The 23,196-nt window shown below is 40.6% G+C and overlaps 1 protein-coding gene across 1 annotated transcript in view; it reads left to right on the forward strand.

Moving 5' to 3' along the window:
* Nucleotides 1-1,563: 1,563 nt before the first annotated feature.
* Nucleotides 1,564-23,196, forward strand: part of sgpp1b (sphingosine-1-phosphate phosphatase 1b) — a 30,264-nt gene continuing 8,631 nt past the window's right edge. The window contains exons 1-2 of the mRNA XM_044374416.1: nucleotides 1,564-2,864; nucleotides 16,993-17,082. Coding sequence (XP_044230351.1) covers nucleotides 2,004-2,864; nucleotides 16,993-17,082 — 951 coding nt within the window. The 5' untranslated portion in view covers nucleotides 1,564-2,003. The remainder of the gene's footprint in view (nucleotides 2,865-16,992; nucleotides 17,083-23,196) is intronic.

A 23,196-nucleotide genomic window follows, 5' to 3' on the forward strand; every position in this document is an offset into this window, starting at 1 on the left:
TTATTTGTCTGTGTTGTTTCCCCCTTTCAGTATGATGAATGGAGTCATACTTTTTTGTTTCCAAAAGTGGAAAATGCCATCTTTTTTTTCATTCTCTTCAGCTTTTAGAGGTCACAGTGGATTCTTTCCTGCTACCAAATAATTTGTTGTCCTACTATCAGTCCTGCTCAAAACAGCAGCAAGTTTTCACAGGGAATTGAGTTTTACTAAATAGTCAGAAGATATTTCATTATTTAACATGGCACAATGTGTGCTCTACAACACTAATTTGGCAACAGTGATTTAATTCATCCTTGTTTAAGTGGAAGCTTGTCTCTTTCTGTGTTTTGAGTGTTCAGTCTCTGTTCAGGAGTTTTACTGGGTTTGAAAATGTGCATCTTGATAACAATCACTAAAAAAAAAAAAAAAAACTGAAGGCAACTATTACAGAGAAGTTCAATATTTTATGACAAAAAAAATTATATTTTGATGAAAATGCATATTCAATATTTAACTATTTTGACAAAGGGCAATTCAACTTTTTTTCAGGTGATTGATTATCAAATAAAGTATGTAAGTAAGGTGACAATGTTTTTATGGGTTTTTATGCATCTTTATGTAGCAGTACTTGTGGTCATAATAAGATGCATTTACACTTCTGACAAAACCTAGAACAACTCTATCTATCTATCTATCTATCTATCCATCTATCTATCTGCCACATAATAATAGGCGACAAACTAAGCGCGGTCACGTCACACTATGACATCCTGAGTACGTTTTGCGTGCGCGCCGGAACTTGTGTTACGTTCAAGTACTACTACCAAACTCTAAATTTACAGACTCAAGTCGTAAATGCATTCATAGGTCAATCAAGTGCCCCCACCGAACAACCGTCCCTTCTGGGAACAATATTATAAACTGGCAGTGCTGGAAAGTACGTAAGTAAGTAAGTAAGTACAATTTTGAGATACTTGTACTTTACTTGAGTATTTCCATTTGATGCCACTTTATACTTCCACTCCACTATATTTCAGAGGGAAATATTGTACTTTATACTCCACTACATTTATTTAACAGCTTTAGTTACTTTTCAGAAGATGATTTGACACAATGGATAATATAATAAGCTTTTAATATACAACACATTGCTTAAGATGAAACCAGTGGTTTCCAACCTTTTTGGCTTTTGACGTCTTACAAAAAGCAGTGTGTAGTCGGGGTCACATTTCACATGTCTATGAGTTGTTAACAGCTCCACCAAATAGTGATTTTAAACTTCTCACATGCTGTCATTTCAATAAATGTTCAAATGATCCAATATTTCAGCAAAAATCAAAGATTAGAGAAAAGGTCCAAAAACTGAAAGGTTGGGAACCACTGGACTAAACTAGCTAACTGTATATAAAGTAGTTGAAACTAGCTCCACCTCCAACAGCTACAACAGTAACATGCTGCTCTAACACTGATGCTTCAGTATTAATAATCACATGATGTCACATATAATAATATATCAGTCAGAGGCCAAACCACTACTTTACTTTAATACTTATTTTTACATTGCTGTATTGGTACTTGTAACCACTAAAGAAAATAAACTGAAACGGGAAGGAAATTTAAATACAATGTCCTCGTGTGAACCTGACCAAAATTGGGGATTAGTCGTATAATTGTGAAATTTCCGACAGCCCCAGAAGGCACCGGGGAAGGCGCGCTCCCCTGACCGCTCCGCCGATCTGTCAGTTACAGCCGGACCCTGAACGCACCCGGACCCGGCCGAACAACAGCCCTCCCCAGCTCGTCTGACTGTAAACAGTAATTCCACTTTTTTGGATAAATACAACTTACCGTCATAATTTGTTATAGTTTAAAAACGGTTCGGGGTTCACTCTGCCAGGATGCACGGGCTTGGTAGCTAACGTTAGCCGGAGAGCTAGCGTTCATTATCCACTGTTTTGCAGGAAAAGTAGCGGAGTCCGCGCTCCTTCTTTCGGCTGCGTGGTTGGTGTTTAAACCGGTTAAACATGGAGCAAACTAACCGTTTCACAGAGCTGTACTACTATCTTCAAGACCCCCACCTTGTCGCCCGCTTTCAGCGCATTTGTGGGGTAAGCGGGACATTTTCGAGAACCGTTTGTGCCACCAGCGGTAGCAGCAAGGAAGAGGACCGGACTCACTCGCACAACAACGGGGCTTGCCATCACCACCGCGCCGGGGGAAATGAGAGTGAAGACACGGCCATTAGAGGAGCTGGGGAAGGGGAGAAAGTACAAACAGCAGTAATGGGGGTTAGAAAGAGGATAACCGATGCTGATGTGACGAAAAAGCACCGGGAGGAAAGTGAAAACCCTCCCCAGAATGGAGCGGTTGTAACCGCAGCGTCAGCCGGGGGAGAAACCGTTGGTGTGGGTAGTAACGGTCGGAGCCTCGCCGCGGGTCAGGACGGTCGCAGCGGGGCCGGTGCGAACCTTTCAGGGGCAACCGAAGATGGGGAAAGGGAGAAGAGCAGCACAGTGAAACCCCTCCGGAAAAACTCTCTCACGGGTGAAACCGGGCAGGAGTTCCTGATCGACAACCGGCTCTTGTACTACATGTTCACTTTCGGAACCGAGCTGGGCAACGAGTTGTTCTACATCACCTTCTTCCCCTTCCTCATGTGGAACGTGGACGCCTTCGTGGGCAGGCGGCTGGTCATGGTCTGGGTCTGGGTCATGTACCTGGGGCAGTGCACCAAGGATGTGATCGGGTGGTCCCGGCCCGCTTCCCCGCCGGTAGTCAAAGTGGAGGTGTTTTACAACTCGGAGTACAGCATGCCGTCCACACACGCCATGTCGGGCACTGCCATCCCCTTCTCCCTGTTCTTCATGACCTACGGCCGGTGGGAGGTAAAGTAAAGCCATCCTAACACACCAACAAGCTGTCAAAGTGTTAAAAAAAAAACAACCTGAAATGCAGGACAGAAGAAGTAAGCAGGAGCTACTTCCTCCTGATCACTTAGTCGATTAATCGATTAATCGTTTTGTCTATGAAACAACCAATTAACCACCTTTAGATTTAGAGACCAATGCACACCAAACTAATTAAAGTTAATTGAATAAGAACAATAAAAGATGGGTGGTTAAGATAATACAAGCAAAAACATAGTCAAAAAATAAAATTATGAAATACTACATAAAATTAATAGATTACAAGAAAACAGTAACATGTTAATACAATTAAATAGATTAAAATAAATAAATAATAATGATAAATAAATGAGGCATATAATAATTAAACCATAAAATTATAAAACACTAAACATTTAAACATTTAAAAGTGAAAAATGCCAGTTATAGTTTCCCACAGTAAAGTTTTTAAATGCCTTATTATGTCCGACCAACAATCCAAAACCAAAGATAATCAATTTATTATAATGAATGTCAAAATCATCACATCTGAGCTGCTGAAACCAGCAAATCTTTTGGCATATTTGCTTTAAAAAAATGACTAAAAATGATTTTTTTGTTGATCGACTAACTAGTTAATTGACTACTTGTTGATGCTCTAATTCTTAACATAAACATCTGAGCTGCAACAATTAGTCGATTAGTTGATTGACAGAAAATTAATAAGCAACTATTTTGATAATTGTATAGTCGTTTTAGTCATTTTTAAAGCAAAAATACCATAAATTTGAAGCCGTCTTCTTCTCCCTCATCTTCTCTCATTACCTACAGCCGGTGGGACAAACAGTAAATCCATCTTAACGTACCAACAAGCTGTCAAAGTGTTTATAAAACTGAATTGCAGGAGAGAAGAAGAAGTAAGCAGGAGCTTCTACCGCCCGATTTCCACGAAGCAAACTGAGAAGCTTCCCCTCGTGGTGTGTCATAACATTTGCCTGTATTTGCCTGTTTCCTAGCTCCATGGCAGCAGTGAAATTGTCAAGGTTAACTGCAGAATAGTAAACAGTAAGCAGTTGTGTGAAATCTCACTCGGGAGATTTCCTGTTTCCTGAGAAATGCTAGCGAGCGGGTAAAATCAAAACAAACAACTCTTGTCTTCACTCCACATGATTTTTATGCACCGTTACAGCATCCTGGAGGGCAACGTGTAGCCTACACCTGCTGCCGGCTGTGACTGCACACCGTCGAAAACTCAAATATGTGATACTGGAGCCTTGAAGCTAATATAAATATCTGATTCTCAACAAGGCTGCAACGAACAATTATTTTCAATTAATCTGCCAGTTATTTTGTTCTGTTGTTTTCTCTGTTAAATGTCAGTTAATAGTGAAAAATGTCCGTTTATTTAGTCCGACCAACCAAAACCAAAGACTTTTTGGCATATTTTACTTAAAAAATGACTAAAATGATTATTTTATTTCCAATTACTCGTTGAGCTTTAGTTCTTAACATAAACATTTGAGCTGCAACAATTAGTCGATTACTTGATTGATAGAAAATTAATCACACAACTATTTTGATAATCAAATAACTGTTTTAGTAACTTTTAAAGCAAAAATAGCATAAATTAGCTGGTTTCAGCTTCTCAAATTTGACGATTTGATGCTTGTTTTTTTTTTTTTGCTTTGATGCAAAAATCAACAGATAAATTGATACAATCTCATAAATTTTATTTATGAAGGAATTGAGACCAACATCTATAAGTGGTGAGACTTTTTACAGTTGAAAAATAGACACTAACAGAAAATTAGAGCCAAAACAATAAGACAGTTAATCAATTAGTGGGTCATCAGAAGAATAATGTGCAGCTGTTTTGATAATCAATTAGCGGAAATTGCAACCTATAAATCATTTATATACTGCAGGTTCCTGTTACACATAAACCTGCACAGGCTTTATTATCTGCCTGCTGATTGAGGAATTTTTCCAGACTCGCTGTTCATTTTTCCCACACTGTTACCTCCGCTCAGCTGGCATTCGCTGCCTTGCTCGAGGACACTGTGACATTGAGACTACGGCTGTTTTTTAGGTCTTAACCTGCGATCCTTTTAGTTTACAGAACAGACTGTCTAACCGCCGCCACTACAATAACAAACATGTCCCAGCTCTCCATACAGGATCACTGAGACTTTGCCCTCTGAAGTCAGTTGTCTGAAGCGGCGTCATTAACAATTAATGAGCGGTTGGCTCAGTGGATACAATGACAGCAGCCGGAGCAGCTGCACAGCTGTACGAGCTCATTTTTGACCTCTTTACTGCTTGTAGTAGAGCGAAATCAAGCTGGATTCAACACAACTGGTTCCACTGTGAAGCTGTAATGCTCACAATACGCTAGAAAATAAAATGATTAGATGGAAAAAAAATTCATTGTACAATTCAGCAACAATTTTGATCATCAATTTGTTGTAAAAAGAGAGAAAAAAAGCCAATTTTCGTCTGGTAGCTTCTCAAATGTAAATATTGGCAGGTTTTCGTGGTCTTCTATGATAGTAAACTGAACTTTGTGAGGCTGCAACTAAAGATTATTTTCATTATCAATTGATCTGACGATTTATTTTCTTGATTAAAGGACCAGTCTGTAGGATTTAGTGGCATCTGGCAGTGAGGTTGCAGATTGCAACCAGATGAATACCCCTCGCCTCGCTCCTCCCTTTTCAAGCATGTAGGAGAACCTACGGTGGCCGTGAAACTGAAAGGTCCCCTCTAGAGCCAGTGTTTAGTTTGTCTGTTCTGGGCTACCATAGAAACATGGTGGGCTACGTGGAAGAAGACCTGCTCCCTATGTAGCTATTACAGGCTCATTCTAAGGTACATACTAGGGAAAACACAACCGTTCTTATTTTCAGGTGATTTTACACTAATTAAACATACTTATGAATATTATATTCAGTTTCTGCCAATAGATCCCCTGAAATCTTACACACTGGTCCTTTAGTTGATTGGTTGTTTGGTCTATAAAATGTGAAAAATGTTGATCGCCCGTTTCCCAAAGTCCAAAGTGACGTCCTCAAATACATTGTTTTGTCCACAAACCAAAGATATCCAGGTTATTATCATAGAGAACTAAAGAAACCAGAAAATATTCACATTGAAGAAGCTGGAATCAGAACTTTCCTATTTTTTTCTTATGAACTGACTGAAAGTTGGCCATTAATTTTCTGTCAGTGGACTAATTGTTGTATCTCTAGATCTTTGGGTTTTGGACTTTTGGTCAGACAAAACAACAATTTGGGTTTTGGGCATTTTATAGACTAAACAGTTATTTATTGACCAAGAAAAGTGTCGTATTTGATACTGAAAATAATCATGTCAGGCTCAGATTTACAAGTGTTTTCAATGCGTTTAGTCACAGTAGCTCTCCATGGCGTAACGTACTCGGGCTCGTGGTACTGAACTAGCTCTTATTGGTCGCATATCAGTCTCAATCATTCGGCCTCAGACCGGCGCGCGTCACGCTTTCTCGCCCCGGCTAACAGTGACATTATCTCTGGCTGCGACTGCGAGCCAATCCTCGGACATGGCAGCCTGATGCTCGTTCTAAATGTGGTACAGCATACTGTTACTACTAAACTGAAGACTAGCATCACAACGGTTCCACTCTGAGCTTCGTTTAGCGCGCTTCATGTTTTACCTCAGACTGCTAGCTAGCGAACCTGTTAGCAGACTGTGTATGTATGCAAATGAAACTATAGACCGACACGCGTCACCAGTCAAAAATATTCTCACTGGTTAACGGATTAACGGTTAACCGTTGACATCCCTAATAGTAGTTTAGTATGCTAACATATGTGGCTAACATATGTGGCTAAAAACGTTCTTCCTGTTCTCAGCTTTGGTCATTGAAGCGTCTCTTCATGGCGGGTCATATTATAGCTTCTGTTTCCAGCTTTGTTATAGTTCATGAAACCGACTGAAGTGTCCCGTATCATTAGAATAACATACATGCAGGAATTTTGTTTTGACAAGCCCTTCTCTGTTGCTCTTTTCTTTGTCTCCTCCCTTTCACTCAGGAGGAACAACACTCCATTGTGTCCGGTCTGTAAAAGCCAAGAGAAAGTCTGTGTAGTCCACCTCCATTGTCTGTTTCTCACCGCCAGAGAGACGTGATTTACAAGCTTCAGGAAGTTCACGTCGCAAAATGATTAACAAGCCGAGCAGTAGACGATGAACACAAGTACATCAGTCAGTAGAGACAGTAATATGTAAGATATATTAAATAATATCCCCCAAAAACATAGCTGTATGTCACATGAAAGGAAGCATTAAAATATTGTACATGACAAAAAGCAATAAACACATATATCAACATGCTGCCTGCTCCACCGGCCTTCACACCTGCTAATGAAACAAACGAAGAAGTTCAGTTTTCATCGCAGGAGCCTGTAGACCATCATCATCATCGCTTTTAAACATCAGAAATGTAACACATCAGGCCTCAGATTCCCACACGGTCACATAAAGAAAAAACATTCTGGTCATATTTAAGTGATTAAAATCTTGCGGAGCAGCCTTTCCTGCTTGGCCCCTGAAAGCACCGTTAGCCGGAGCGGCGAGATCCAGGTTCAGGAGTAGTTTCGCTGCACTTGCTGGCGTTCAGCACCGGAGCGAAGAAACAGGCATGCATCGCGCAGCTCTGCCCTCCTTTTCCATTTCATCCCTGATCCAATTGCAGTTAGGTGATTTTGAGAGAAGATTTATACTCCCTGCCGTGCTATTATCCTCTGTTGCACATTTAAGAAGCTGGAACCAGTATTTCTTTCCTTAAAGAATGATCCAAAATAATTAGTTGGATCATTTTTGCTCAGATAATGATTGCAGCTTTATATTCTAACTGTATTTTGCACATCCACACTGGTGAAAAATCCAGTATGCTTAAAAATATGCAGAGTGCTTCCACTACACTAAGTGTTTGTCTCTGATTGCAGCGCAGCAGCATTTATCTGTAGTTACAAGTGCTGCACTGATTACCACTTGTTGTTAAGCAGAGACCATAAACGCCGCTGTAGCTGTGATTCTGCAATCCCATCATTTCCAGCCCTCCCAAAAAAAAAAAAAGTTCCTCAGTGTGTGTGACACCACGTGGGTGGGGGAGAAAAAAAGGACATGAAATAGAAAATGCGTGGGATCCCGGTATCGTGCCGCTTGAATCACGGCAGGCGAGAGCAGAGGTGGGATTGATTTACAACATGTTACAGCCCCCCCCCCCCTTATCTGTCTGCCAGAGCAGGAGATAAGAGAGCCGACCCCCCGACCTACGAGTGTGTGACTCCAAGATAAGACTAATTCAGTGTTTCTCTCTCCTTTCTCCTTTCTCCTTTCTGTGCAAAAAATGTCTTTCTCTACTTCAGCCTGATGACACATGGAGAGCGTAAACCCATTGCTGGGTTTTTTGAGTCTCTTCATGGCCAGATTAACACTTTAAACATTTTCTTTTTTTTCAAGGTCTTAAAATAGCGACTGCTAGTGTGGGACTCCCAGATAAAACATTGACCTTTGTCTCTCTTTCTGAACATTATGTTGTCATATTTATTTTAGTTTCAGATGTCATCCTTTAACTTTGCCAGACTGAGCTTTAAATTACTTAACTTGATTACTTAAACTTTTACTACACTTTCACTTAACGAGTGAAACGTGTTTAACAGGAGAAAGTAGGAGGATTATAGTGCAAGAACTGAAGGGCAACACACATTAGCAGAATCTTGTCGATGGTGGGAGCCTTATCTCAGTTATTTCTTCATATCTTTACGGTTCATCTACTGTGTGTGTTACAGGCATCAAACGACTTGATGTGGCCAGCATGTTGCACTTTTTTGAAGGCTCGAGTTCTGAATTACATCATGTCATCATGTTAAACCTGCGTTAATTCCCTCTTAGCTCTGTTTTTGCCAACTCCTGAGGGAAATATCTGGCTCTTTAGCTGCTAAACGCTCCACTATGTTCACCAGCTAGTCTACAGCTAACTGTGTCTGTTTGCCATTTGGTGCTGAGCAGGTAGCGTAGCACTGAGAGTGAACCAGAACAGTAAAGTTGCAGCCGGACATATAAACAATGAGCTGAAACTCGCTATAAAGTAGGGCTGTAGTCTCCTGGTCGATTAGTTGGTCGATATGCTCTCGTCCGACTAAATTCTCATCGGTCGAATAATCTCCGTGTTACTTTCATAAGGAGAAAAGTGCTACATCAATAACTTTCCAGGATTAATCCATTGTTTCCTGCGGCGGGAGGGACAGACTAACAAATCACCTGTAAAAACAACGGGGGTGTATTCAAAACACCCCCGTTGTTTTCACAGCTTTGAACTCGCCCAACCTAATGCAGACTGCTGGGTTTAACTGAACTCAACGTTTACTGAGTGTTAACTGAACAGACTGAATATCTACTGAATCAGCGTTTCTCGTGTAATGATATCAACGAACCCCCGCCAGACCAAAAGATTTTTTTATGCCAAAAACAACGCTAAACATCGGTAGCGTAACTCCGTTGAGGAATAGGGCAGTGCTTAGTATGTTTGCGTAGCGAGCGGGAAAGAGCGGCAGGAAAGTGTTGGTGAATGTGAGCGGAGCAGAGGAAAAGGTTAGCAGTAAGTTTTCAGTCTGGCAGTAAATGTACAGTACAGACTAAAGTGTAACAGTTAACAAATGCTAAAAAGTCAGGTCTGTTGTTTCCCCAAGTGCTGGAAAAGTGAATGGGGTTAGCTCATTAGCCCAAAGTTAGCAACAATAGGTTAGCCTAACGGCAAAACGGAGAAATGTGAGTTCACTGTGCACTCTGTCCCGTAACACCCCCCCCCCCCCCCCCCCCCCCCCGATTTGAGTCATACATAATCATAGATTTTCTTTGGTTGACTACAGCTCTGCTATAAAGCTCCGTAAATCTGCAGAGTCACTGATAATTCTCTGCGAGTTCATCAATAAGAGCCACATTACTGTACACACTTATTCACAGTCATTTCATGTATTATTATAATATTGATTTATAGCCTCTTTAACTTTCTAAATGAACAAAATGTTCCCTGTTGTAGCTTCCAACTTTAAGTCACTGTTGTTCTGCTGCACTGGACACACGTGAAAGTTATTGATTAGATATATTAGACAGATTCTTCCAAATCACACAGAACAAGCCTCTTTTTTTTTTTTTTTTTTTTTTTCTCCCTGCACACCAGTTTTGGTCGTCACGTTGCATCATTACAGTCTTATCTGAGTCTTTTCTGTGTAATTTTCTCCATCCCTTTGTCTGACTGGTGATTCATTCAGAGCTTTACTCTATATCGGTTCATGTGCTTTGGCAGAAAGCCTTTTGAAACACTGGTTGAAGCAGCAGATCTTTGTTTCAAGGGAGCATAAAGCATTTAACCTAATTTCTTTAGTTGTTAATTATTAATGCTTTTTTTTTTCTCCTGGATCCCTCGCTGCTCGCCGTAGCCTCGCTGTGAGGTTTTCCTGTCGAACGAGGGCCGACTTGTCTGAGCAAAGCAGGAATGTCGGGATGGGATGAAGTCAGACGACGGACCTCCTCCCATCCCACCGCCCTCCTCCAGCTCAGACGGTAACTGGTGCCAGATGTCTCGCTATGGAAGATACTCGTAAGAGTGAAGTAAGGGAGGGGGGACAGAAAAGAGCAGTTCAAGAAGGGGAGGGAGGGAGGAAGTAGGGACAAGATTAGACTAGATAGATGAGAAGTAGATAAGACACAGTTAGAGATGAGATGGAAAGAGATGCAGAAATGAGATGAGAGAGAGAAGAGAAGTGCTCAGAGGCGAGGGGGAGGAGGAAGATAAGAGGAGAGGACGAGAGGTGGAAAAAGAAAATAGACTGAAGACTGGTTTTGTGTGAGACTTCCTCCCCTGAGCAGGAGCTGTAAGGTGGGAACACCTCCAGCTCTTTCCTGAGCCATGAATGAGTTTAACAGCGTAGCGTTTCCCCAACTTCAATCCCCGTCGTGAGTGTTGCATTGTGTGTTTTCATTCAAATCGTTGATGAATATCAGGCAGAAATCTCCTCTGTTGCATTCAAAAGAAGGAAGTTTTATGAGTTTTTATTAAGAGTTAAAGGACAAAGAGGCCCGAGTGAGACTTTTTGCTGAGTATATTGGCGATGAGATTTGCCGTATTTGGCACCACATGGCCTTTTTTTTTTTTTTTTAATGTTTCCTCGTTCTCTGGAGACTTTTGTTAATGTTTTTTATTATTTATGACCATTTTTATGTGTCACAGCCATCCTCACCTTAGTGAATGAGGTCAAAGTTCAACATGAGGTAACATATCGATGTTGTATCATATTTTCTCACATGTTACCTAAACGCTGCACTGAATAAAATGGCGTGTTTAGCATGAAAGTAACGTGTTACAGAGTAGTAAGTGTTGGACTTTACACTGAAATTTACAATCAGACTTATGTCCAACTGTTGTAACAGGCTGCTGCTCAGCACACAGAGACAAATTCAAACCTCAGAGAGACAAAAACTCCAGAAAAATATGTCTGTATTGTTCCTTTCTTTTTGTCTATATGATTATAGCTATTTTGATCATTTAATTGCCATTTTTCAAGCAAAAATCTAATATTATAGAACTTCACATTGAGTATCTTTGGGTTTTAAACCGTTGTTCGGACAAAACAGCATTTGAAGATGCATCTTGGGCTCTGGGAAACTTTTTTGCTTTGTTTTATGGACCAAACATGTGAGAAACGAGTCGCCAGATTATTTAATATAATAAGAGTTATTGTTAGCTGCAGCCTTCATGTGATTTGTGCAGTTTTCAAATGTCACCATTACAGGATTTATCAGTATTGAAGTTCACATTAAAAAAAAGAACTGAAAACTGATTTCTTTTGTTGGGGTTTGCAGCTGAAAATGTGTGAAGCTGCAGTTTCCAAATGAAACATGCCGTCACAGCGATTGTGAAGTAATTAGATCTTTGCTGTGGTATTATAAACTTCCAACAGAAGAAAAATATTCACAGTTTGGTTTGTTCTTCGCCTTAAACTGGACAAGTTTACATCTTGGCAGCGTTGCAAGTCAAACACAGCGCACCCTGGGATCTGTGTGGTTTGTGTGTGTGTGTATGTACGGTATGTACAGCATATAACATGAAGGGAGTGCAGAGCTAAGCTGGTACAGAGGTTAACAGTCAATAAGCAGTGTGCAGAGAACCACAAGCCACACAAAAAAAAACACCACGTCCATAAAACTTTGCATAAGGCGACCGCTGCAGCACCACTGCGGTCAGAGACGCGAGGCCAACGCCAGCTCGCAAACACGGCCGTGTGGGACTGAGTGACACATGCCCTGTGTTTGGACAACATCTCTACAGAACGGTTTCCTCAGTCCCTCCTCCTCTTTCCTCTCCCCCTCCCCATTCTCAGCTAGTCTTTCCCAAACACAGCGCTGACCTCTGCATGTTGAGCTGCAGCGCCTGACCTGGCTGCACAGCTAATCCACACACATAAAGACGCCTGTTTCCCCAACCGGCACCTCCCTCTGCACTGACCTCATTGTTGAGTTTATAATTGACACCTTTTAAGTGATACTTAGTGGTTAGAGAGACACCTGTAAGAGAGTCTCCTGAAACCAGACGCGCACATATTTGATGCAACAGCTTGTGATCAACTGTTGCAGCTTCTACCTGCTGACTAAACGCTCAATTATTTTGAGTGTCTGCAACTCTCATATACCAACTGCTGCTTTAAATCAGCTTATTTTGTCGGTTTAAACAGCAATCAGGAGGAACGACTGCAGACACAGCCATGCTAGCAGCTCTGTCAGGCTGTGCTTTGGCACAGCGGTGCTTTAAACTGAACGCTAATGTCAGCATGCTAACATGCACCTAATGACAGTATTAACTAGCTGTTGATTAGCAGGTGTAATGTTTACAATGTCAGTACAGCTTAGGGACGATAGGAATGTCGTTAGTTTTGCAGGTATTTGGTACTGATGATGATTATTACAGTTCATCCCTAGCGGGACGAATTCTGTGTGAACCGAATTTCACAGTAATCCATCCAACAGCTGTTGAGACATTTATGTCAGAACCACAGATGTAATCCTCATGGTGGCACCAACGTTAGTTATTAAGGTGCTATTATTTATGATCCTGTGAACCATAAATGTCCGTCTAAACATTCATAGCAATCCTCCGACCGCTGTTGTGATATTTCAGCACGGATCAAAGCGGTGGACAAACCAGCGGTGTACCATTCCTAGAACCACACCGCTATTCGAGAGCAGTTAACAGAAGACACCGCTTTAAAATACATAGACGCAGCTACAACAAGCACCAATAAAAGGATATAAATGCTGGTAGACTTAAGCGGTGGTTAGTTAGTCTACTTCAACAACACCTAGCGTGGCAGATAAGCAGATGTTTGTAACAAAGGTTATCTCTCTGCGTTCCAGGACTATATTCACCCTGAGAGGCTGCAGTCCAGCAGCTACTGTCGGCACGATGCACAAAAACAGCTTTTATGATGCGTTTGTGTTCATTTACTGAAACCTCATGTGTACTGTGAGAGTTATTACTTCATGATGGAGTGAGCCTAAGCTTCACTTAAATTGGGGGATTCAATTTTGATTTTTATAGACGTTGTAGTGTTTGTTTGTTTTTTACTATAATAAAACAATGAGAACAAATCCTCTTGTTCTCATTTTATTTTGGAGGTGCTGTGTCATTCTGTGCTGGTGATCATTGTGCGATTACTATACAGCAAATGATGTACTTTGGACAATAATTCAGTGTTTCTGCTCATGCTGTGACAAAATTCTCACACTAAGATATTAAAGTTGACAGTTATCATGTCAGAATGAACGATAAGTTACATTTTTACCTGTCAGATCTGTCAGATATTTTCATAATAAAATAGCTGGTGATCAGTTTTCTGTCGATCAACTAATATATGTAATATGTAATAATATTTCAGTGTTGAGATAAGTAGTTAAACTGTGAAATCTGTTTATGGTAAACAAGACAACACGTATCTTAACCGTCGCCACAGAAGTAATTAACTAAAAATCACAGTGACATGAGGCCGCTCCATGAAAGAGTTTCTTATTTCTGTTTAATTAGAATCCATCCGGCGCCGTTAAACCGCTCTGATGCGTAATTTCCTCCCACCGAAGGCTGGAGGTGCACTGATGGTTGTAATGTAATTCTGGTCTGTGAGAGGAAATCTGAGCCATCTCAACACACAGGAGCCACGATGAAGAGAACAAAGGGCTTTTAGCAAGTGTGCAAACCTCAGCAGCTCACTCTTCTCCCGTCTCCTCCGCTGTCACTCATCTTCTTTCTTTCTACTCATCTTTCTGGCTGCTTTCACACCACAGACCTGCTGCTCATATCTGGATAGTTCATACTAACATTAGTACGCAATGTCCTAAAATCTGTGCCTTTGTGGGGAAGGTGTTTAACTCAAACCAGCCACATTCTGTCTCAGGCAGTGTTCAGTTCCAACCTGTAAGAGTCATGTTTTAATGCTGTTGTTCATCATCTGGGATGTGAAAATGTCAGATTTCCACACAGTCAGGGAAATAAAAAAGTGTTCATGCTGGTATTAGTTCAGTAATAAAATCCTAACGCACCACGGAGCGTCTCTCCTGCCCCGCTGCAGACGGCGCCGTCAGCAGAAGAGGAGGTTGTTACAAGCTTCTGGGTCAAAAGTAGTTTAGTCGACTTTGCTAATATTTAACACCAGAGCTGAGAACATCAGCAAGAAACAGAGTCGCTCTGTTCTGGGTCATTTTGAGACAAGATTGTAAAAGTTTATATCTTGTCACGCTGCCACCCTGCGTTACTCTGCCTTTTATTGTTCTGTGTTATTGTTCTTTTATTTTCTGTGTTATTGCATACAGTGATTTGACTCAACACGGAGGCTTTTTGACTGATGCATTGATGCATCAACATTTGGGTGGCAGCACTGTGATATTTACTGCAGATATAAATGTAAATTTTATGCATCTCTTAATTGTGAAAGTTACATTCTTCTACTCTTTGATCCTACCGGGTCTTCAGAGGGAGAGGATCAGCATAACGACATCCTATATGCTCTACCTCATGCAAACTGCGCACATGTTTGCACATTTAATGTGAAACCAGCGTCAAGATGCTGCATTTTCTCAGCGTAGTCGAACCAGAGTCTCTAAGTTGAGTCAGGCCTTTAAGTGGTCTGTGTGTTGCCTCTGTTTGTTTGTTTTTTGCTTTTTGTGTTTCCTCCCTTTTGATTTTCTTGCCTTTGTTGCATCTCTTTGTTTATCATGTTGACATCGAGCTGCTGACAGCTTAATGATAGAAGATCTACTGTTCTTTGTTGACTAAGGTGAACATTCAGTTACACGTCTTTCAGGCTCATATTCATGTGACCCAGATCAAAACTGCAGAACTGTAACTCATTGCAGCTTTTTGCATTTTACACCGATTAGAAAACTAATAATCTGAGTCACATGAAGGGAAAAGAATCTGACTTTGGAAACATTAAGCTGCAGCGTGAACCCGGCCTGTTCCTCCTGCGTCTCTTCGCTACAGTCCAAGTACATCTGATAAGGAACAGCAGAATTGCTGAAATATTTATGAGGTGCTATGTGTCCGGTACACATTAGCAGATTATCATATCCATGACATAACAGCAACATTTTATCAAGGCTGCTTACCGACTGCACACTGAACAAAGCGTAGTTAAAGGTTAACTTCAGCGCACACATTCATTTTAATCATTTAGATCTCCAGGTCAGAACACTAAACATGCAGGAATTTGATATGTTTGCTTTGATGCAGAGACTCATTAACAAATACTGTTATGTAAATGAAACATGGTCGCTTAGTGCAGATCGAAAGCCAATGGGAGACACACAAAGCCCAGTAGACTTTATGCATTTAAATGAATGCAGCCTTGATGTTTTAAAACACTTTGTACTGTACCTTTAAAGGTCGTCTGTGCTTTCTTGTTCAAAGTTTCTATTTACATTCAGTGTTACTCATCAAAACATGCTGAATGCATTTCCATCGTAATAAAACATTTACATTTGATTTGAAACCTTTAGTACATGTTTACATCCATGATTACTAGCTGTCTTCTTCTTTACTGCCTTTTCTGGCATATTTCTGCATTCCTCTGCGTGTTACAGCCACAGACTGGTGGAATTGCATGAAACCATTGGCAGGAATATGTAACAAGTCTTGATGTACATGCACAAGAACAAACAAAACGGGGCCCCTTTCATAAAAACATTGCTCTGTAGAGCTACTAGTGGTCAAAAACCCCACAGGATACCTTTCATTTGGATTCTTTTGGGAAATAAGTTTCTGTCAACACAGTTGAGTTTCAAAACCCGGATGAAATTGGGAAATTAGAGGGTGCTGCTGAGAGCAACATCAAAATCAGGTTTCTTTTAAGAATTGCTGAAGCTAAAAGCTCGTCAGTCAATTAGATGATTAACAGAAAATTAGAGCTGTGTTAATGGGCAAGTATCTTGATAATTGAAGTACTTTGAAAGCAAAAATACCAAATATTCCCTGATTCCAGTTTCTGAAATGTGAGAATTTGATGCTTTTCTTCACCATATGTTATATGTAAACTGAATATCTTTGGGTTTTGCACTGTTGGTCAAACATTTAAACACGTCAACTTGGGCTGTGGGAAATTATAAAGGCCATTTTTTTTTATATTTGCTAAAATTTTGCAGACAGAACGATTAATCAAGAAAATAATTTTCAGATAAATTGATTGTGAAAATAATCGTTAGTTGCAGCCCTACAGAAAATTAATGATAATTTTGATAATTTTTGAGTAATTGTTAGTTAAAATTTTAAACATCAAATATTTACTGGTTACAGCTTCTTAAATACAAAAGTTGAAAACATCCCATGGGGCTCTTAACAATTGTGTATTTAGTTTTAGTTGTATAACTAACATTAAAATCAGTAACTGATAAACATGAATGGATAGATTAATCCATATTGCACGGTTTTAGTATTCATTAATGAAACAGAGTTGCAGTGATGATACGTACATTTGTTATAATGCTGTTAAACACTTGATGTGTGTGATCTTGTGTTTAAAAATGTCTCCGTTCACCTCAACAGTACCCGGTCACACTGGGCTTCAGCCTGGCTCTCTGCTGGTGCCTGCTGGTCTGTGTTAGCCGAATCTACATGGGCATGCACTCGGTCCTGGTAAGTCAACACACACACACACACACACAGAGAGAGAGAGTATGCCAGCCCTGTCACCTGCAGCGCCAGTGTGGTGTCATCATCTCTGTTTGAACATGATAGCTGAACTGAAGGAAACAGTATCCGAACAGCAGTTATTTCAACTGCAGAAAGGGGACGGCATCAGTTTCTGGTGTCAGCGACACAAATCACCTGTGTAACCTCAGAAATACATCACACAGTAACAACTTATCATATTTATTAAAGAGGACCTATTATGCTCATTTCCAGGTCTATATTTTTTTATTCTGGGACTCCATTGGAGCAGCTTTGCATGATTTACAGTTAAAAACTCCTTATTATACTGGCCCTTTATGCAGCCCCTCAGTTCAGCTCCTGTCTCTTTAAGGCCCCCACCCCGATGAGGCCGCTCTGTTCTGATTGGCCACCTTTCAGAAAGCCTGCTGAGGCGCAGCTGTATCAGTCGTGTTAAGTTACCGCTGATGCAAACCCAACATTTCCTGCTTTACTGCTTCGCATTAAAAGCTTTTAAATGACTACACAAGGGGGGATTTTTATTGTGAAGAATCTACAGTAAATGAAACGTGTTCATCACCATTAGCAGCGCTAATGAATTTAATCAAGTAATATGGCTTAGTGTGCGTGTGTGTGTGTGCGAGAAAGCTGAAACGACTAATTGAGTAGTCAGTCTACAAAAAAATAATCGTCAACTGTTGATAATTGAATAATGGTTTCAGTCATTCTTTGAGCACAAATAGTGAAAAAATCACCAAAAGTTCTCTTTGCTGCTTCTCCTAAATAAGGATTTAGGTAAGGAGGATAAGGAAACCCTGAGCAAACCCCTTACAGGAGCTGATTGCAACAGTTATTTTTCCTGCAGTTCAGTTGCAGTCTGCGTTGAAGGCAAAACAGATGAGGTTTATCCAACTAGAAGTGTCCTTACATTGTCGAGTTGACCTTAAATATCCTAAACTCAAGTGTTATTTGTGTGGTACAGTCAGCAGACAGGGTGTGAAACAGGAAACTTCTCCACTCATTAACTTAAGCAGGAGGTGGAATCTGAACTTAAACCTCCAAACAATAGTTTTCCCGCTTCAGAGGGCAGAGATGAAGAGAAAACCAACCAACGTACTGCTTCTAAAGTTTACCAGTATCTGTCAGGCGTCTGGTACTTATCTACAGCCATCAGGTGTTTTTTGTTATTATCGATGAACCTCTTCACACTGCCATGTTTCTGTGCAGTGTGCCAAGGCTACATCAGCAGCTCCCTGACATGATTTTGTTATCTGAGAAAATGTTTCACTCCAGGCATTTTAATCTGAAGTTCACTCACGCTGAAACATCAATAATGTCTTGTTAAACACACAAAGATGATGAAGGAACTAATTTGTTTTTTAATTAAAGTCTAAAGGAACTAGTCTTGCGAGATGTTTTGCTGTTTTCCAAGGGTCACAGTGTCTCAGCAGTCATGTTTTTAGCATTCAGTTAGGTTTCACTTCTCCAGCTCTGTTTGAACAGAGCCTCTTCCTGAACTACACGGCTAGTCTGAAACGTGCTCGGGCCTGTATCCGTCTACACCGTGCAGATGTAGGTAGCATCTAAGCATCCATAGTGTAGCTGTATTTATTCGTGCCTGCAAAAACCTGCTCCTGTTCTCTGCTGCTCTCACGTTAGCAGATTGTTTTGCTGACAGCAGGGCTTTGGCTAGATGAGATCACTGCTGTACAATACAGGTACAGTCATGAAAAACATAATCTAACACCACTGGGCGGGTGTGGTTTTCACTCCATAGAGGTATTGGTTAGAGATGTACCGATGCGGATATCAAATATTGGTCCGATACTGACTCAAATAGCTGGATCAGGTAATGGTGACAATTGGCCGATCTGGTATCGGATGCCATTATTTTAATCAGTAACAATTCAGTAAAAGTATTTATTTGTTACATCTTGTTTTATAAAATTAGGAAAGCAATGTTTAAATCAAACCTGGTTTTTGTCTACACATAAAAGAATGATCCCAGTCTCTTCCACACAGTGAGACATACAGCTTATTAATTAAATACTGGTATCAGATCAATACTCAGTTGATATCCAAAGCCCAGGTATTGGTATCAGGACTGAAAAAGTTGGATCAGTGCGTCCTTAGTACTGATGTGCTTTCTGATACTGCTGTATGTTTTGTAGACTGCAAATGCCATGTATAGATTTCCAGCAGCAGTGAACACTTTGATTTCATTTGATAAACTTTATTTCGAAACATGTAAAAGCAAATAAAAACAAAAGATCTCATACTCGACCCATCAGTAAAATATGTAATACACTTGAGTGCATTGTTGTCAGTTTACTAGAAGAAACAACCATTTAGCCACATGTTTCCGTCCTACAATGTACTTTTGATTCCTTGTACACTTTGTGCTCCTCGAGTCCACTCCATTGTCACTCCAGAGAAGTAAGAAAAGGCTAAACGTTTTATAGAAGTAGATTTTGATTAAACAAAATACTTCAGTGCAAAAAAGCATAAAAATCCCTAATCAAACAGTACTAATTGTAATGCCAGACTGAACTTGTGTGTCTGCGCTGGAGACCAGAGAGAAAGTGATGTTTTTTTTTAAGTTTGTGTTCATCTTTCAATGCTTTTGTAGCTTATCTTCTTATTTTACTGCTTCCTGATTTCTTTCAGTCATATCAGAGCTGTGTTAAGTTACTTCTGATGTAAACCCAATATTTCCTGCTATTGCTGCTTCATATTAAATGCTTCCAACTGACAAACTAATGGTTTTATTGTACAGAAGTTATAGGAAATGAAATGTGTTTATCACCAAATTAGCAGAGTTTCGTTAGCGGTGCTATTCTTCAATAAAACAGGTCTACACAACAAGATATGGAGCTATTTAGAGATATTTGGTCAGCAGATCAGTTGTAAGTACTGCAGGGAGGAATAGTATACACAGAAACAGCCACAGCAAGCAAACCAGGACACCTCCAACATGTCATCAAGATAAACAACTTCTTTAATCTTGCCTGGCAAGAAGCCGACATGGCTCAACTGCTCGGCATGACTTACCCAAAAACCAAACCCTAATAGGAGTAATTCCGAGAAGTTTGATTAACATTGTGATATTTTTGGCCACGGTAATTGTGTCATGAAAATGTGATGAAACTTTTGGAATAAAAGCTACAAATTCTACTAATACTAATTGCTCCAGACTCTCTGCAGTAGCTCCTCAGACCTCTAGAGGGACGTGGACCCTGGTTCAATATCCTGGAATGAGACAAATTAGATATTTTTGCCCATCGGTTATTTTAAGAGAAAATATCTTCTGGCAAATATTTCAGACAGTGATCACAGATGTTTGTGTGGGTTCTTCTGTGCATGAGTTGGTCACATTAAGCTCATATAGGGTATTTTCACTCACTGGTAAATGATGTCAGCCTCAGTGCACTGTTGGGGCTGGGTTGTCTGTCGCCAGGGCAACCGTCTCATGGCTGTATCAGAGGGATCGGTGGACGATGGTGTGAGTAAGTGGGTGTCAGACCAGCGGGCGTTGCAGCACGCTGGCTGTCCTCCCAGACAAACTTTAGAAGTTAATTCCACATCATAGACTTTCTTGAAGGGCTTTCTGCGGCTGCCCACAGGTTGTGTCGTGTTTAAGACTTCCACCTCAGTAACCACATTAACATCTGCCGGCCCACATCACTCTGCATCTCACCAGAGCTCTCTAAAAAAAATATATATCCCTGTTCTCTCCTCAAAAAAAAAAAAAAACAAGACATTTTATACTAACTCTGACCTAGAAAGAGTTTTTAAGATGATTAATTCAGCAGTTAATCACATTTACAATTCACAGTGTGCAAATTATAGGAGGCAGGCCTGAGTCATCCGTTTGGAGCTGAGCAGCTTGAGGCACGTCTGATTTGTGCTGACATTTAACCAGACGCTGTTTTCTCAAGATAAGAACAGCAAGAGCTTCCTGGTATTTTTAATATGTAATAATGATAAGAAGTATATTCTCAGAAGAAAAACACTTGAAACTGTAGCTAAGATAGCCTCCATGTTTCTGTGTTACCTCAAGAGCAACAAATCAGTTATTTTATTGAACTGTAACTGATAGAAGACGGGGCTCTATTTTCAGTATATTATGTGCCAAACCATTCGCTGGGGTCCTTAGTCCACTGAAATACAATATAAACATAGCTGGCAGGTAAGATAAATGTTTTAAAAAGCTAACTGCATTAACTAATGAATCAATTATAGAAATAACCTGTATAGAAATAACAAACTGAGGGGGAGGCGGGGTGCTCCGCTGTGTTGTTATTAACGTCAAGTCTCCAGCAGTAGAGAGCAGCCTCTCTGCTGCTGCACCGTTAACTCCGGGTAAAGACATCGCTGTCCAACACGCTGAGCAGGGTTTCTGAGGTGAAACAGACCGAGCACCGAGTTATTTTCTTCACCTCCAGAGTCGGTTTAAGTCGTTTGTGCTGCAGTGTGTGTTGGTCAGCTGATCTCTGCTCTGCTCCACTAACGTGTCTGAGTGACAGCGTAGAAAGTTCACAAAATACCTCATGTTCATCTTGCAAAAGTAATTATTTAGTCATTAAATCAAAAGATGATTACAACTGCTGCCTGTTTGGAAGATGAACTACAAGGTAACTTGAGTGTGTGCGCTGTAGGCTGTCCGAGTGCTGCGCTACGCTTTTTCATTTCGTCAACATCACACGCTGGAATTTCCGACAAAGGCGGCAGCCAGTAATACATAGACGGCCCGCCTTTGAGTTAGATAGGCAGGGAAAACCCCGTTTACTCACTTTACACAGCAGGTGCCCTTCCTGATACTGCTGAATGTTTTGAAGGTTGCAAATACCACATAACGATTTCTGGCAAAAGTAAATATTTTCAGTTTGTAACACAGGCTTTCTGCCCAAAAAAAAAAAAAAGTTGTCTCCAAGCCTAGACTAAGATAACTCCAGTGACTTTATTCAACTGATACATTGACTTTCACTTGTTAAATTGGTGAAGTGCACCTCAACTTCTGGTCTGGAGGATATCATACTCGACCCATCGGTAAAATATATAACACGCTTGAGTGCATTGTTTGTCTTGTTTACTAACAGAAGAAACCATTTATCCACATGTTTCCTTTCCACAATGTACTTTTTCTTCCTGTTACACGTTGTGCTCCTCGAATCCTTTTCCTCTTCCTCTTCCTGTTTCACCCGCATGTCATCCACAGCTGAAAAACTCTCTGCTCTTCCTCACGTTCGTTTTTCTTGGCACTCACAGTGGATGTAAATAATGTCTGTAACCATAGAAACCTTTTTAATTGCAGACCAATAACGTGACAACCATTGCCTGTGTTTTCAATTTACTCGCAACTGGTAACCAGTGCTTGTCAGTTTATCTGTCTTGGTCATCTTTTAAACTCCAGCATTCCCTCAAATTTCCCACTGAGCTCAAAGTTACACATAATATTTTTCCACACTACACATGTGTATCTGCTTCTTCCAATGCTTCAGTCAAACTATTCCATACTTATACAAGGGCAATATTTCAGACCATACATGCTATTTATTGTGGCAGCATCATTACATCAACTGGGAAAAATCCTGATGTCCTGCACGTTGTTCGACACAAATCCCCGCAACTCAGACATATTTGGTATCTTTGGAAAATTTAGGATCTTGGCAAGAATTTAAATGGAAGTCTAGAGGGATGGAGGAGTGTTTCATGTGTTGGGCTTTAAGAGCATAAATCACCACACACACACACAAACACGCTGCAGCTTCGTGTTTTATTTCACCACCACATGAACTAAAACGATGACCTCAGAAACACAACATTTACGTCGCAACCTCAGCGCCGAGGTTATAAAGATGGAACAGTCTGTGTGTGTGTGTGTGTGTGTTTGTCTGCATGCACGGAGCTCGTTTCCACCTGATAACAGAGTCTGATGTGTGTTCTGAGGTTCCAGCCATATGGGACCATGTTGTGTTTTCAGGGAGTGGAGCTGAACACATGGTGAGCCATTAGCGGTCTGCTCTACCGGGCCCGCCGGGCACTTAATGTGTTCTGGAAATCATCACGCCCAATGAAACTACTTCCTCCTCTTTTGTT

This window comes from Thunnus albacares, chromosome 15 (genome assembly GCF_914725855.1).
Source record: "Thunnus albacares chromosome 15, fThuAlb1.1, whole genome shotgun sequence".
Lineage (NCBI taxonomy): Eukaryota > Metazoa > Chordata > Actinopteri > Scombriformes > Scombridae > Thunnus > Thunnus albacares.